The sequence below is a fragment of the Haemaphysalis longicornis genome, unplaced genomic scaffold (assembly GCF_048455015.1).
Source record: "Haemaphysalis longicornis isolate Haplotype H1 unplaced genomic scaffold, Haemaphysalis longicornis Haplotype H1 scaffold_9, whole genome shotgun sequence".
Classification (NCBI taxonomy): Eukaryota; Metazoa; Arthropoda; class Arachnida; order Ixodida; family Ixodidae; genus Haemaphysalis; species Haemaphysalis longicornis.
The window spans coordinates 64,883,657-64,898,259 of NW_027526460.1; the positions used below are offsets into that span (position 1 = coordinate 64,883,657).

At 46.6% G+C, this 14,603-nt stretch overlaps 1 protein-coding gene across 2 annotated transcripts in view; it reads left to right on the forward strand.

Moving 5' to 3' along the window:
- Positions 1-14,603, forward strand: part of LOC144152684 (uncharacterized) — a 36,425-nt gene that overhangs the window by 15,315 nt on the left and 6,507 nt on the right. For both annotated transcript variants that reach the window (XM_077684068.1, XM_077684067.1), the window contains exons 6-9: positions 173-313; positions 4,956-5,138; positions 7,446-7,544; positions 12,361-12,508. In XM_077684068.1, coding sequence (XP_077540194.1) covers positions 173-313; positions 4,956-5,138; positions 7,446-7,544; positions 12,361-12,508 — 571 coding nt within the window. The remainder of the gene's footprint in view (positions 1-172; positions 314-4,955; positions 5,139-7,445; positions 7,545-12,360; positions 12,509-14,603) is intronic.

Sequence of the window (14,603 nt, forward strand, 5' to 3'; positions counted from 1 at the left end):
TGGTGGCTTCGGTTGATGGCCACCAATCACAGAAACGAGATTCTCTGACATTGCAGAGAAATCGCTGGAACGTGGTCGTAGTGGGGGACACTTTCCGTCCCTGTTCTTGCCCTGGTGTCTTGAGTGGCGTGGAAGGAATTGTGCCATTAACGTTGCACCCTCACTTGCGCAGGGGACGTGGACGCGGACGGCCGAGAGGTCGACCGAGAGGCTCTGCTTGGCTTCAGCCTCCTCCCCCTCCTCCACAACTCGCGAATGGGGAGACGCCGACGAACGGAGAACTCGGCCCATACCCCCCTGAGACCGAACAGGGGTGAGGCTCTTGGCGGTCTTGGAGTAGGGATAACTTGTCCGTGGCTCGAAAGACACGTGACAAGGTTTGAAATGGTCGTGTGACTGAGAGTATTCTTTTAACCTGCATCCACCCAGCTCCTTGTAGTGTTGATAGTTTGAGATGGAAACGGCTATCTATATTATCCAGGCTTTAAGAATTGCTTGATTGCATCTGTGTACTGTCGAGCAGTAGGTGCTGTCGGGAGTAAAAGTTTGGAGTCCACGCAATCAGCAGTTGAGAAGCATTGCAGCCCATGGTGGAGATAGTGTCTGTGTGGCCTATTTTCCCGGCATTCTTGACTCGTACGAGTTGGTTTGCTGTTGGTTGGCTGCATGTGTAGCAGGTTTTGTCAAAGTACCACATATATTCAATTATAAAGTGGTCACAATTGGAAGGCCAGGGTGCAGTTTAGAGAGTAAAAAAAAATCGCCGTGTGTGTGTGTATATATATATATATATATATACACATACACACACACACAGTGTAGACCGCTTATAACGTGTTGCGGGAGCCGCAAAAATCCACACTATAAGCGGTACTGCACTATAACCAAAACATGCACGAATTCAGCCACATTGTCACCTACCTCTGAAGTCATCTTATATTTATCATCACTCAAACGCACAGCACTTAAAAACAAAGCTTTATTGTGTATTTTTTTCCACATCCGCCGCTGCTGCAGGGTCTTACTCATTGCAAGCGCGGTCTTGCAAAGGGTGAGCGTGGCTTTAACTTCCGTTGTGTTTGTGTTTTGAAAGACCATGGCTGCGTTTTTAGCGTCGATGAACAGATGCCCAGCAGGACGTCATAATGCCAGCTGGATTTTTTTTACCCCACCTTGTGTTCACAATGCCGAAGGCGGCTGCTTTATCAGCACAACGTATTGGTAGTGGAAATCTTCGGGTTTGCGCGGCTCGCTTGTCTGGAAAGAGAAAGAGCAGTTGGTTATTTGCACAATGTTCTGAAGCGTGAACCACATTGGGCGATTTCTTCTCATGAAAACGTGCAGTGCATGTCTCACGCGCGGTGACGGTGGCGCGGATACAACTGGCCTGGTGTTTGCGGCGCGGTAAGAAGCAGCAACATGGCGTCAGCCCTGGCCGTGAAGTGGTGCAGGCAGCTCCAGCGACCGCTTCTAACTGCTCGCTGAAATGCCGCGCGAGGCGCAAGTGTAGATGCTCATGCTAGACAACAGCTTATAATATGGGCGAAAAGTGGAATATAAACTGCCATCCACGTTGCTTGTGAAAGCACTCTTCAAAAAATACCGCGGTGGTAAGCCTAAACATCTCGGGTGTGGCCAGCCGGCTTGGAGCGCTTCAAATCTCCCGCCATGTGCGCGTCTCCCCATTGGTGCAAGTCGTCAGGCTCCTCCCTCTGCCATGCGAAGAAGCCGCCACGAGTGCGGGATCGTTGACACGAGCATGAAAAAAACGCATGCGCAACGCTGATGTGCACGAATTGTGTGCGAAAATGAGCTATGTGATTCACGCTTAATAGAAGCAACTTGCCGCGCGCGGACATGGAGGGGGGCCGCTATCTTGCGAGGTGCATCAACCAAGGACAGTTGTGTTTATCATGTACGCGCGAACAAAGGGTGCCTATTTTGAGAGCAAGTGGTGCGCGCTGTGTCAGATGGCCGATTTCACCCTTTCTTTTTTTCTTTTGCCACCCTAAAATGATACCCCAGCTGCGTTGGTCGATCAGCAAACCTGCTAAAAAACCGCACTTTAAACGGTATTGTGGTTCGGCCAACCGCATTTTAAGCGGTATGCTTATGCATTGAGTTCTATGGGGGTAGAACCGGTGGTCTCAAAAACCTGCGTTATACCTGGTCCCGCACTATAAGCGGTAATGTTATAAATGGTCTACACTGTGTACACACACACATACACACAAGCACGCACGCCTGCACGCGCGCTCACTGAGCTTCAAATATAAGGCAGGGTCTGCTGACTTTGAGACTATGAATTTTGGAAAAAAAACCTTGCCTTATATTCCAATAAATAATAAATACGGTAGTCCCGGTGAGTGGCCGAATTTGTCGCATCTGTCTGTGGGTGCGTTAACGCTCGACGTTGTTTTCTCTTTTGTTATTCCTTGTTATCGTCACTGGGCTTCCTAAACAGCGGCAGTGTGTGGCTCGAACGTAAGCTGCTACATGCTCGGGCCTTGTTTGAGTGAAGCACGCTTTGTGCTTGAGTCCACAGCAAGGAGTAACAAAAGGCGCACTCGTTCATCGCACTCCTGCACGCTAATTACAGCACTAAGTCTGACTCCAACCAGAACGCTTTAAAGCAGTACGACACATGTGCAGATGAGGAACACCGTTTGGTCTCTGTGTTTACCAACGATGTATCAGAAATGGCAAAATTACTTCCAAAAAGTAATTAAATTACATTACTCATTACTTTCCTACAATTTTCTAAAATGTAATTAAATTACATTAGAAATTACAGGTGGCCGAAAGTACCGTAATGACATTACATTAATATAACTTTTCAAAAGTAATAAAATTACTTTGAAATTACTTTGAAACGCATGAAAAGGGAACGAAGAGGCACGAGAAAGCAGGCGCAGCTCCCATCGAAGCGTTGTTTCCTCCACGTTCACAGAGTTCCAATGCCCAGAGGCTCTCCGGGCATTGTAACTCTACTTGTTCAACTTTTCATGCCATAAAAGAAGCGGACAGCTAGCTATATCATAGTCAAAAGTAATTGGGAAAGTAATGAGTAATTTTCATGAAATTACTGGCCTGAAGTAATTTATTACATTACTAAGTTACCGAGACTCAAATGTAATTCATTACATTACTCATTACTGCAGAAATTAATTTAATTACTGTAATTTCATTACTGCCAAGTCTGCCATGTATCAACTCGTCCGAGCCAAAGAAGATACGGGCAGGTAACATAGGGCAAGCCAATGTTTTGTCAGCAGATTCTGTTTTGCCACCTGGTAATGCTGCAGTGCCTTTCGGCCGCTGCTCTCGTGGAATCCAGACGTTTGCTCACGACAGTACCTCAGGCACCTTGTGCAGGAAAGGACAAACAAGCAGCTGCTCTAGCTAAATACAATGTGAGAGGGAAATTGTGGCTCTCTTCAGCACTGAAAACACTTTCACATTTAGGGTAACAGGTCTTGCAAAATGCCTTGTTGTATGTATTTACAACTCATTACTTTCTCGATTGGTTCGAAAATCGTGGGAAGGGTGGGAAGACCTGGAAAAGTCGGGGAACTTGTACGGAATCATTTTCTAGACACTGTGGGTACCTTGTTCTATACCCGGACATGCTCGCCTCTTTGATGTACTTTCTTGGTCATGTTGGACTCGGTCAATAATTTGTTCTAAAGGAGCAGAGCAGACTAATATATGGGCTTTAGCCGTTCAAGGCTTGGGAGAGAGGAAATGGGAGGCAAAGAAAAACAGGTGGGTGGTGCAGCGAGGGTACAAACTTCAGATTTTTTTATCGAGTTGGTGCTTGGGAGGTGCAACAGGTGCTACAAATACAGGCGCGGTGCAGTGTTGCATTTAGTAGTGCACCAGGAGACAGTAGAGGTGCAAATGCTGGAATGCGAAAGGGTTTGGCGTGAACTGCTGGCAAATATGGTATGGCTTTTCGATGCGGTTAATAAGGAACCTCGTTGATGAGTGCTCGAGCAAAAGTTGGAATGAAAATGCAGTTGCGGAGAAAACATGATTTACGAGCATAGTATACTGGGAACTTTGAAACTCACAGTGAAAGCAACGTTTCATGATTTTATATGTGCCTTTTTTTATAAACATGCACGCACGTTGCTAGATCCGACCTCAGAAACCGTTAATTTCACTTGTATCGGCAACCACATAGCATTTGCTTAGTGTTTGTGTAACTTGTAACTGTACAAAAGAAAAAAAAAAACCACTCTTGCTATGTTGTGAAACCAAAAGTCAACATTTGCATGCGTCTATTCAATATTTCTGAATGCTTATGGGCAGCTTCAATGCAGCAAGCCTTCCAGCATGTGGCACTGGCACTGTCGATGTGGTGTTAGCCTAATAGCCAGTATCCATGCCAACATTCGAATGAGGAGGGAAGTGCACCCGCTTTCATCGTTATTTCGTGTTCTTCTTGGCACATTCTCGCACTGGAGTCTCCGAACAGAAATCTAACGCAACAAAGACGACCACAGACTTGAAAAGCTGCTGCTCACAGCCATACGACTCTACCTGGAACCTTCTACATGCTTTGTTTGCAAAAACCGCAAACCTGCCAGTCCTCTCTGGTTCTAGAGAGCACAAACCATCGACAGGGTCACAAGAAAAAGAAATCAGCGAGAGAAACAAAAAAAAGAGAAAGAAAGTACAATTTGTGTCATCATCTTTTTTTCTTGTGTCCCTGTCCATAGTTTGTGCTTTCCAGAATCGGGATGTCATACCAACTCGCCCAAGCAGCCACTCTTGCAAGTGTTATCTGTCTTGTTTGTGTTTCTGCTCTTGTCATCTACGTTGTCGCTTTTCAAGTTCAACCTTCTCCCTCCGCACTATCCTTTTGGTTGGCGTTATGAGCTCCAGTGCACGTTTTGGCATCTTGATTGCCTTCATGGTTTTTACAAATGCGAGTGCTGCGGACTTCGCAGAACGGCGGAAGGTGCTCCAGGGGTGTCGTGGTCTTCCTCAGGCTTGCCGTACCAGAAGCGCTTCAAGAGCAAGAACAGGCCGGCCGTGCCCACCCTGCGGTCTAGCCGGGACCGGGGCGTCAAGGTCAACACCAAGCACTTCAACGACCCTTACAAGGACGACGACACCATCTGGACAGTCGCGTGAGTGGAGGCCATGACTTTTTTGAGTGGATGCTGCACCCGCCACGATGGTGCAGTGGCTAAGGCGTGCTGCTGCTGTACCCAAGGAAGTTCATTTGATTTTCAGCCGCGTTAAAGATCCCCTAACTGGTTGAAATTATATCGGAGCTCTTCACCACGGCGTGCCTGATAGCCCAGGTATAGCTTCGGTGTGTTTAATCTAGACTGACTTGTCTTGCTGGTCTTACAGATTTGACTGTTTCCATGACTGTTTCGAGATTTGCACTCTAAGGGGAGGTGCTGTCGGAATGCGAGTGAAAAAAAAAGCATGTCTCAGGGGTCGTCTATGAACAGCCTGGGACTGATAGTAGCAGCGAAAGGGTTGCACTGGCATGTTGTCAAATTATGAAAATCTTTTTGCATCGCTTGATTCTCTTCTTGTGTAGCCGATAACAGCAAAAGATCAAGTCTTCAGATGTGTGAGCGCGGTAAGAGTGCATGTTTTGGGTGACATACGTGCAAACAAACTTTGAGGGGCAAAAATGAACAGTACATTCAATGCCTGTTACAATGGACCCGCTTAATCTGGAAAAACATCGCTGCTGTATCCGAAGTACGCAATATCTGAACAGAGGTGTGGGGGGGGGACATACGTTCATGAAGTAGGAACTTTGACCAGTATTGCGTATAAATGTTCCAAACAGTTCGTACTTTCTACATGCCTGCAGCATCTCTGCACAGTGTTCAGGCAGGGTAAAAGAATCACCTAACGCTCTTTTTTCGAAGCTTAGCACTGGAACTTGGAAAAGGTCTATCACATGCAGCTGAGTGCATAGAGAACTCGCTAAGCTGAGCAAATAAAAGCAAGAATGTAACTAGGTGCAATTACTAACCAGTTATAAAAATCAGCCAAGTGCAAGAGAATTAGTCAGGCTCTTTTCAAACCCTTCGGGATGATGCTGGTTTACCCGAAACCGTTTGTCAAACGATTCAGATCGCTGCCTGGCGTTCCCCCAAGGCAGCTCCCGCAGTTTTAATAATCTCTGTTTGGTGAGTAAAACAGCTGATACGATATAACCTGAGGAAAGAAAGCTGTGAAAGCGAAAGTTAGACGACCAGCTGGACTGCGCACGCCCAGTGGGAGCACACAATGGATGGGAACCATCCTCCTGCTTGAGGCATTTCTTACCTTTTTCATCGAACAAAACGGGAACGATGCATGCACGGAATAATGAATGCCTAACTTCACTGAACCTGAGTTCTTTATTATGGAAAAAACTGTTCCTAGGGCAGACTTAACCTTTGGGTACACCCGTTGACATATTCGAAAGCGCTGTTGTTCAATCTCACCGGAGTTGCGTTTTTTGGCAGCGGCCTTGCTCTTGACAGTCGAGTGGACCGTTTGCTGAGACAGGCCTGCACTTCTGGCAATATCAGCCTGTTTTTCGCCATGTTTGACAGCATTAATTATGTTTAACTTATCCAACAGTGAAATCAGCTACCCTGCTGCTAATGCCACTGGTTAAAAACGAAACAAAAAAAGGAATGGCCACTGGCACTGGCTTGGCTGCGTCAACGACCCGTTCTACATCGAAAATGTTGCCAGGCATAATAATTTCCCTGATAAAATAAATAAAAAAAAAGCATACTGTTTGCCGGCAGTGTGGAAGTCCGCTGTTATCATTCAGTCAAAACAATTTTCGTCTAAATTTAGTCTGTTGTAGCCGATAGTCTGTTATAGCCGGGTCCTTTATGTGTGGAGTGGACTCCACTTAAAGTATGCAAGGGTACCAAAGAAGCCAACAGAAATGGTTTGTTGTAACCGGAAGTCCATTGTTTCCAGATCCACTATAACAAGGTAGACTTTGGAGGTATATAAACAGTGATAAAAATAAAAATTGCTTTGTATTATTGTTTTGTTGTTTGTTTTATCAATAGTATTATTAATTATAATACCAAATATACTAATAATTATTTTAGGATGAGATGGATTAGGATTGGCTTCCTATCATTTAAGGAATTGGAAAAAATTGGGCCCATCTGGTCAGCCTTTATCCACACTTCTGTCATGAGATCCAAACACTTGAATCTGTCTGAGTAAAACGTTCAAGACGTAAAGGTTGCTTTGAAGGGAATGTGCGCTCTATTAGCTGCGTGCAGACGAATCCAAATATTGTGACCGGGAAAGTTGTCCTTAAGGGAAGACGTGTGTTTTAGAAGGCGGGAAATAGCCCATGAAATCAGTCTCTAATGTTGTAATTTTTGGAAAGGCTAGATGTTTCTGTTCCCGTCAAGCAAAGATTTCCTTTTTTTTGTGTGTGGATGCAGTGAACGCCGGCAGCTGCTGAAGGCCCTCAAAGAGCACGGGAGCAGCGACATCGAGAAGCTGGCTGCGGCAGTGCCCACTCGAAGAGTGTCCGGAGTCCTGTGAGTGAGATTGCTTATGACAAAGGGCCCTTAAGTGGGAGGCCTTTTAAAGACAGAATAGGTTTGCTTCATTAAAAAGACTGCTTTGTCTTGATGACAAGGCTGCCAATTCTATCGCAAACTTCAAACAGGTAATCACAATGTTAAAGAAAGCATATGAGGCAGTGGCGACTTCCCGCTTCCCGACTATTTCTCTGTGACGTCACAAAATCTTGTTTGTGGGATTGGTGGCTGTCAGTCAAAGCCACCGCCAAGAAACGGGATTGGGTGGTTGCTCACTCAAACCTCTGTATAGCGCAATGGGATGTAACGACATAATGCATGTAACGAAGTGAATGAAATGCCCGTTGAAATATCCATAGAGAAGCATGCATTTGAAACCTCGTTGTTTGTCGATAGATGTAACAAACTATATTGGTCTCCCAGAAAATAAAAAAACGACTACAGTGCGTGAAGTATTCCGCGGGGTTCTGTGCTCATTCGGCGCGGCTGTTTTAAAACTTGAGTGTCGACCTCACGGCCATGCGCAGCCATGCTAACACTTCTGTAGTACACTGTAGCAATGCCACGCATGGCTGAGCAAGCCGTCCTCCACGCTCAGCCAGCGGGGTCGAGTGAGGAGGGTGGCTCGCTCAACGCCGTTGCCGACGCAGTCACTACGGAGGAGCCGATCGACGAGGCTGTGTCGCAGATGTCACCAGACAAACCAACGGAAGCGGCACCGAAGGGGCTGCCGTTTCCCATGCACATGTGTTCAACATGCCAATGTCGTCGTAGGCACTCGATGCGGTTGTGACCTTCTATGTTGTTTCTTCGGCGCCCATGATGACGGCGAAAGCAGTATCAATGTGGTAGCCACTGCTGAAAAAAAGTATTTCGCTTGCGAAGTCCGAAACAAAGGAGCATCACGGACTTTTTTCCAGCTATGTATGTCTAGCTGCAATATGTGACTGGTAAAAAGTGCAAAGGCTCACGGGTACGTTGTCTGCTCCCCCCACTTCCGGTTCGAAGTCTCTTGTGCCTTCCCGTAAATTGGTGGCTTTCAGGCGTGTGTGTGTGTGTGTTGTTTATTTGTCACAGGGTGCTTAACTGTCAGATAAACCCCCTGTAGGGTCAGTCGTCGTTATCTATGGAACTCCTGATGCATGAGCGTTTTTTCCCCCCCGGTGGAAACAGATAAACAACAAGCACACACCTGTGTGAATGCCGACGGCGTGCGGCAGGGCACGAGAGATCTCGAACCAGAAGTGGCGGCACTCCACGGGAGAAAATAATGTGCCCATAAGCCTTTGCACTTTTTTACCGGACACCTATAAAGCAGACAGTGTGCGCATTAAGCAAGCAAAATATTAGCCTTCTGTTGGTCGCATGCGTGGTTCCTTACCAGTACAGTGGGCCGTGAGGTGGTTTCCTTCTTTGCATGCCTATAGCTGTGCACCCAACTGAGCCTACATTGCCGTAAACTGTTATAATTGATGTAACAAAGTGAGGGCCATAACAAAATGATTACCGTATTTACTCGAATCTAACGCGCACCTTTTTTCCGATATATCGGGTCCAAAAATTGGGTGCGCGTTAGAATCGAGTACGACCCTAAATCTCAGATATCATATCGCCATCGGCATTTCAAAATGGCCGCCTCGTACGCACTTCGAGCCTAGCTGTCTATGCCTAGCTGCAGTAGCGTGGTAGCGTCCTCCGTGTGCTGTGGTAGTACATGTGCTTAGGTTAGTCTACCCGTTTTCTGCGTTTGATCTACCAGCATGGACGTGCCGACAGCGAAGATACGCCGAGTTCATCATGATGCCGCTTTTAAAAGGAAAGTCATAATGTGTGCGGAGACGGACGGAAATCGGGCCGCATCACGCGCATTCGGAGTTCCGGAAACATGCGTGTGGGACTGGCGCAAGCAGCAGGAGACTATTTTTGCCAGCAAGACTACACGAAAGGGCTTCAGTGGACCGAAGCAGGGCCGGTTCGCCGAAATAGAAGAGCAGCTCGCAGAATACGTTCAAGAGCAGCGAGCGGCGCAGCGGCCCGCGACGACCGAGCTGCTCAAAGTCCGGGCGATGCAGTTAGCCCTACAAACATTTTCAAAGCGAGCAGGTGCTGGCTGACGGGTGCGCGTTACAATCAAGATTTTTTTTTTTTCGAGGGGGAGGTCACGAAAAACGGGTGCGCGTTACAATCGAGGGCGCGTTAGATTCGAGTAAATACGGTACGGCTCCCATTTAACTTCGTTACTGCAAGTTTGAGTGTAGTTGGGAGTTTAGTTCCGTTCGATCGTATCACTTGAATGCTAACATGCAGTTAATACCCTGCTAACTACGTTTTTAGTGATGGCACTTATTACGTCATCACTCCTGACCATAATACGTCCCTGAGACTTGAAATTTGAAATATTTTGGTGTCTTGGGTTTTTTTTTTTTATCACTAAAAATTGGTGTTCACCGCTGGAATGCAGCGATGTGAGTTACTGAAGGCTGTGTTCTTTCAAACTTAGCAAAGTTATACTTTTTTGTCATGGCCTCTCTGAATATCACCAGCAGGCACCTTGTTTGGTTAACAGAAACCAACGTTTAATTGGAAGAGCGCTATGTGGAACAGTATGGAACGCATATGTGAAACATGCTGTTGCACACTGTGTACCCTGCTGGTCGTGTCTCAACATGGCGGCAGCAGACGGGAAGAGTGACGGGAAGACAGATCCGCTCATACAAACACCCCACTTTGGTGTATATTTTGTCACATGATTTGTGGCTTCTTTTGCAGTTGAACCCGGATATATCGAATCGGATTATTGGAGATTGATGGGAGAGGCCTTTGCCCTGCAGTGGGCGTATATAGGCTGGTGGTGGTGATGATGATGATATCGAACTCCAAGGGGATAGCAAAATAGTTTTATATGTCAGTAATTCGAAATATAAAATATGCCTATCTGAAGATTATCTGATAACCCCGCACTTCACAGAGAGACTTTTATTGTTGCCTGTTAAAAGGGTTTGGAGTAACAGCCCAATACTTTTGCATGGAATTTCCAAGGGGATGGTTAGACTGTTCGATATGTAAAGTCGAACGCCGCAATAGCAAACCAGCCTGGGAAAGCTGAAAAATTCACTTTTACAGGAATTTTGTTGCCACGAGAATGAAACAAAAGAGACAGAAAAGTCGCTTGCAAACTGAAAATTTGGTTCGGAAAGTCAGTTACATTACTTTGCGAGCCTTACCTATGCTATGCCAGATGTGGACGATGACTACAGTGATGAGTGGAGAATGCTTGACATTCTGGGTACAGCAGTGAAAGGACAAACAGGGAACGTTAAAAACGAGATACAAGGAAATGCTGCTAGCAAAGTTGTGTGCATAAAAATTAATTTAGGAAGGAAATCGTTAATGTGAATTCTGAATGAAAATGCAAAGTAAAGAGTGCAAAATGAAGGAAGAACACCAACCCAAGAAAAAGAAACAGATAAACACCACAGCACAAAAGAGTACATATCTTGAGGCACTTGCACTAATTACGATCTAAAGAGATTTGTCCAGTTCAGAGTCTCGTAGGAACCGGAGCAGAAGTGTTGTTCGCAAGGTGCTATCAGCACTATTGGCCCAGGGCCCAAGAAAATGGCAAAGTTCGAGCCTGCCCCCATGGCGTACACAAGACAGGGAGGGAGTTCACTGCAGTTTTTCACGCAGCAGCGAATCAAGGGAAGTGATTTACAGCCTCACGCACTGCGCAGGTCACCAACAGTCGTTCATCCTCCCAACCTATCTTGAACATAAAATTTTGAGTAGACATCATTCTTCAGTGGCTGCCTGGCCACTCTGGGCACAGCAGTGTTTTTAATAAACCACACTTGTCTTGTCTATTCGTGGCCTCCTTAAAGGGGCCATGCAGACGAAATACAAGTTTGCTTTGTTCTAAAGATTTCATGTTTTATACTGCTCCCAGCGCTTGTCTGGCAGCAGACGATGCCGTAATCACTGAGAAATTAATCAATTTAAAATAAAATTTCGATGCTTCCGCCAAATCGTGTGTTTTCGTAATGTCTGCCATGAAGTCACAAGGGCGGGTATTCAAACGAACTTCCAGGGCGTCATTAGGATCTGCAGCCTTGCTTGCCGTCAGTCCTCCCAGATGGCGCGGCCATACTGAGCCGCGAACCGTTGTCCGCCGTTGCTTTGTTTTTGACCGTATTTGCACCTGGCTTGTTTCTGTTACGGTAGAAAGTAATCGTTTTGTGAAACATGGGGTATGCTCGACAAACAGGGTCACGTAAGACAACGTCGCGTATGCCAATCGGCCAGAGTCGTGTAAGACAACTCCAAAGCGGCAAACTGCTGTGCAGCTTAAACAAGCATAGTGCGCCCAGTACCAACGGCATTGGTACTTCTATGTTTACATGCATTTTTGTAACTTTCATTGTTTTCCTCACCATTCTTACTGCTGTAAAGTGGATCTAAGATGGTCAAAATTAATCCGGAGCCCTCCACCAGGCCACGCCTCATCACCTTCGTTGCATCGTCACGTTAAACCCAACAATCAATCAAATACATTTAAGCACAAATAGCTCGATCAGCAAGCTTATAAGCCCTGCCTCATTTGCATTTGCATTTGCCGGCCCTAGCCAATCGCACAGCAGGGCACACATGACATCATAGGTTCTGTTGTGGGAAATGAGCGAGTGGGTTGCACGGCCGTTCCCTTTTTTTCCTAATTATGTATCTTATTTGAGCGAAGTCTACATTAAGAATGGCGTCAGTACGCTTCTAATGAGACAATTTTTCGAATGAACCAAACTTGTGTTTTTTCTTTCAGGCACTTCCTGACCGAACGTCGGCGGATGAGGGACCGGTTCATTGTGCAGGGACCGGCCGGTGTGCGGGCCACCCTAGGCGGTCGCGTGCTCCGCAAGGCGCTCAACGCCGCCCGCCGCCGCTTCGACCGCACCCGGGAAATCATTGACGTGAGTGGAGGAGCAGCGGCCCCGAGGCAGCTTAGGGGTGCTTAATTTGGTGAACACTGAGAGAAGGAAATTGAGGGATGCAGAGGAGGTGCTAAGCACGCAGGGTGCCATCATGGTAGACCCTTTAAAGCGTCCATGAAAGCAACATGCAACCGCGTTCAGTTTCAGAGAACTAGCCTTTCGGAAGTCACTCAGCTTCATTCCAGCCATCGATGACTTTCTTTAAAACGCAAGAAACATTGAAAGACTTAAATTTTGCACCGGAGCGATGCCGTAGCAACTGCAGTGTCACAAGACAGGCCAGCGCTGAAAAAATTGTTGCTCTAGTTTCAGACTGTTAACTGCACATCAGCATTCCAGTAGTACGATCAAATGGAACTAGAGGCCCCGCTAGGATTGCCTGATCGTGTTTCTTGACTGTAGCTTTGGCCGGCGGTTGCCATTCACGCAAACAGGATTCTGTGGTATCATTGCGGCCTCGCCAGGAAGTGGCCCGGGAGTTGTCATTGCATCATCTGTTTTCTTTATTATCTAGGTTATTTCGTTGAAGTTTGTGACAAATGGTACGGTGGAACCCTGCTGATACGTCCCCCAGTCTGACCAGTGATGGAAGTGCTGCTCCGATTTCTCCAAACTGCTCCAAGACGAAACTTCTGCTCCATGCTGCTCCAAATGGTCGTTTTGAGGGATTTTTAATCCAAACGTGCGCTGAAGGGGGCATTTCGAAAGCACGTGGCAGCACTTCTAACCCTCTGGTGTCAAACCGAAACTGAAAATAAACGTGTAGCATGGAGGAAGAAAGAGTTAGGGGACAGCATGACGTCGTGCAGCTAGCCTTCGCAAGCCAACCGCCGTTGACGCCGCACCCTCCGCCGTTTCTCTCTCTCAAGCCGCCGGAGTCGGCCCAGCATGTGACCTCTATGGTCGGCTGGGCCGGCGGCGGCGGCGGTCTCCGACTCTGGCGCATAGAGTTAATACTGCTTTGGCGCATCTCTCGAGTTTGGTTGGCGGTAGCATTCACCCGACCTTCCTGCAGAGTATTTTCGAGCAGATGAAATTGAAGAGCTCGCGGCAGCCCATAAATCCCACCGCGCGCACTCAGACTGCGGCGCGCGGCGGCGCGGTGGGGTCACGTGGTGCAGTGACGCCCTGGGCTGACTTCGATTTTACTTTTTATGTATAGGCTTCACGTTTCTCCGGTGGTGCTGCCTCCTAACTTTTTTCTTCCTTCATGGTGTGTAGTGTCACCTTTATTTAAAGATCCAAGTTGAGCCTGCTTGCAAGCAGAGTTTGCTGCGATGAGTCTGCGCATCTGTGGACATGACCAGGGTTCGCACAGGTCCTTGAAAACCTTGAAAACCCTTGAATTTAGAAGTGTCAATTTCAAGGCCTGGAAAGTCCTGGAATTTTTAAATGGCCCTTGAAAACCCTTGATTTTTCCAGAGAAAATCAATGGCCCTGTCTTTTCACAAGAATTTAAGGTGTTTGTCATGGATTTTAGGTGTTAACAAATGTGAAGAAACATTGTAACAATCAAGTTTCAGTGTATTGCGTGAAATGACAAGTTCGGTGGATTTTTATTATTACAAGGCAACATTGGGAGCAGGCACTTGTCAATCCAATCCATGTCACGATACAATCCAGTGAAAGCCAGCTTCTGTTCTCTATCTTGCATCTTCCATCTAGTCTGTGGACGCTCGCTCATTGCATGTTTGCTGTGCCTCATACGCTCCATCTGCGTTTGCTTTTACATGCAAATGGTGGACGTGTACATTGTTCATCCTGCCTTGCAGCAACACTTGCGGATTGAATTTCAACTGATACTCTTGCTGACAAAGCAGGAGATGCAGGCAACATTAACGAAGTTTTGAAATCAAACAGCCTCAGCAAACACAAAGGAAAAAGAAAAACCTCTAAATACCAGCCATAAAATAAAAAATAATACTGGGGGAGCATTTACGAACCCGTTAGCACCTATCTAGATGTGCACTAATGTGCTTAGGCATTGTGCAATAAAAAACTTTTGCGTTTTGTTGGAAAAGTATAAAAAACGTTAGATGGGGACCTTAAAAATGTGTTTTCTGGTCCTTGAAAG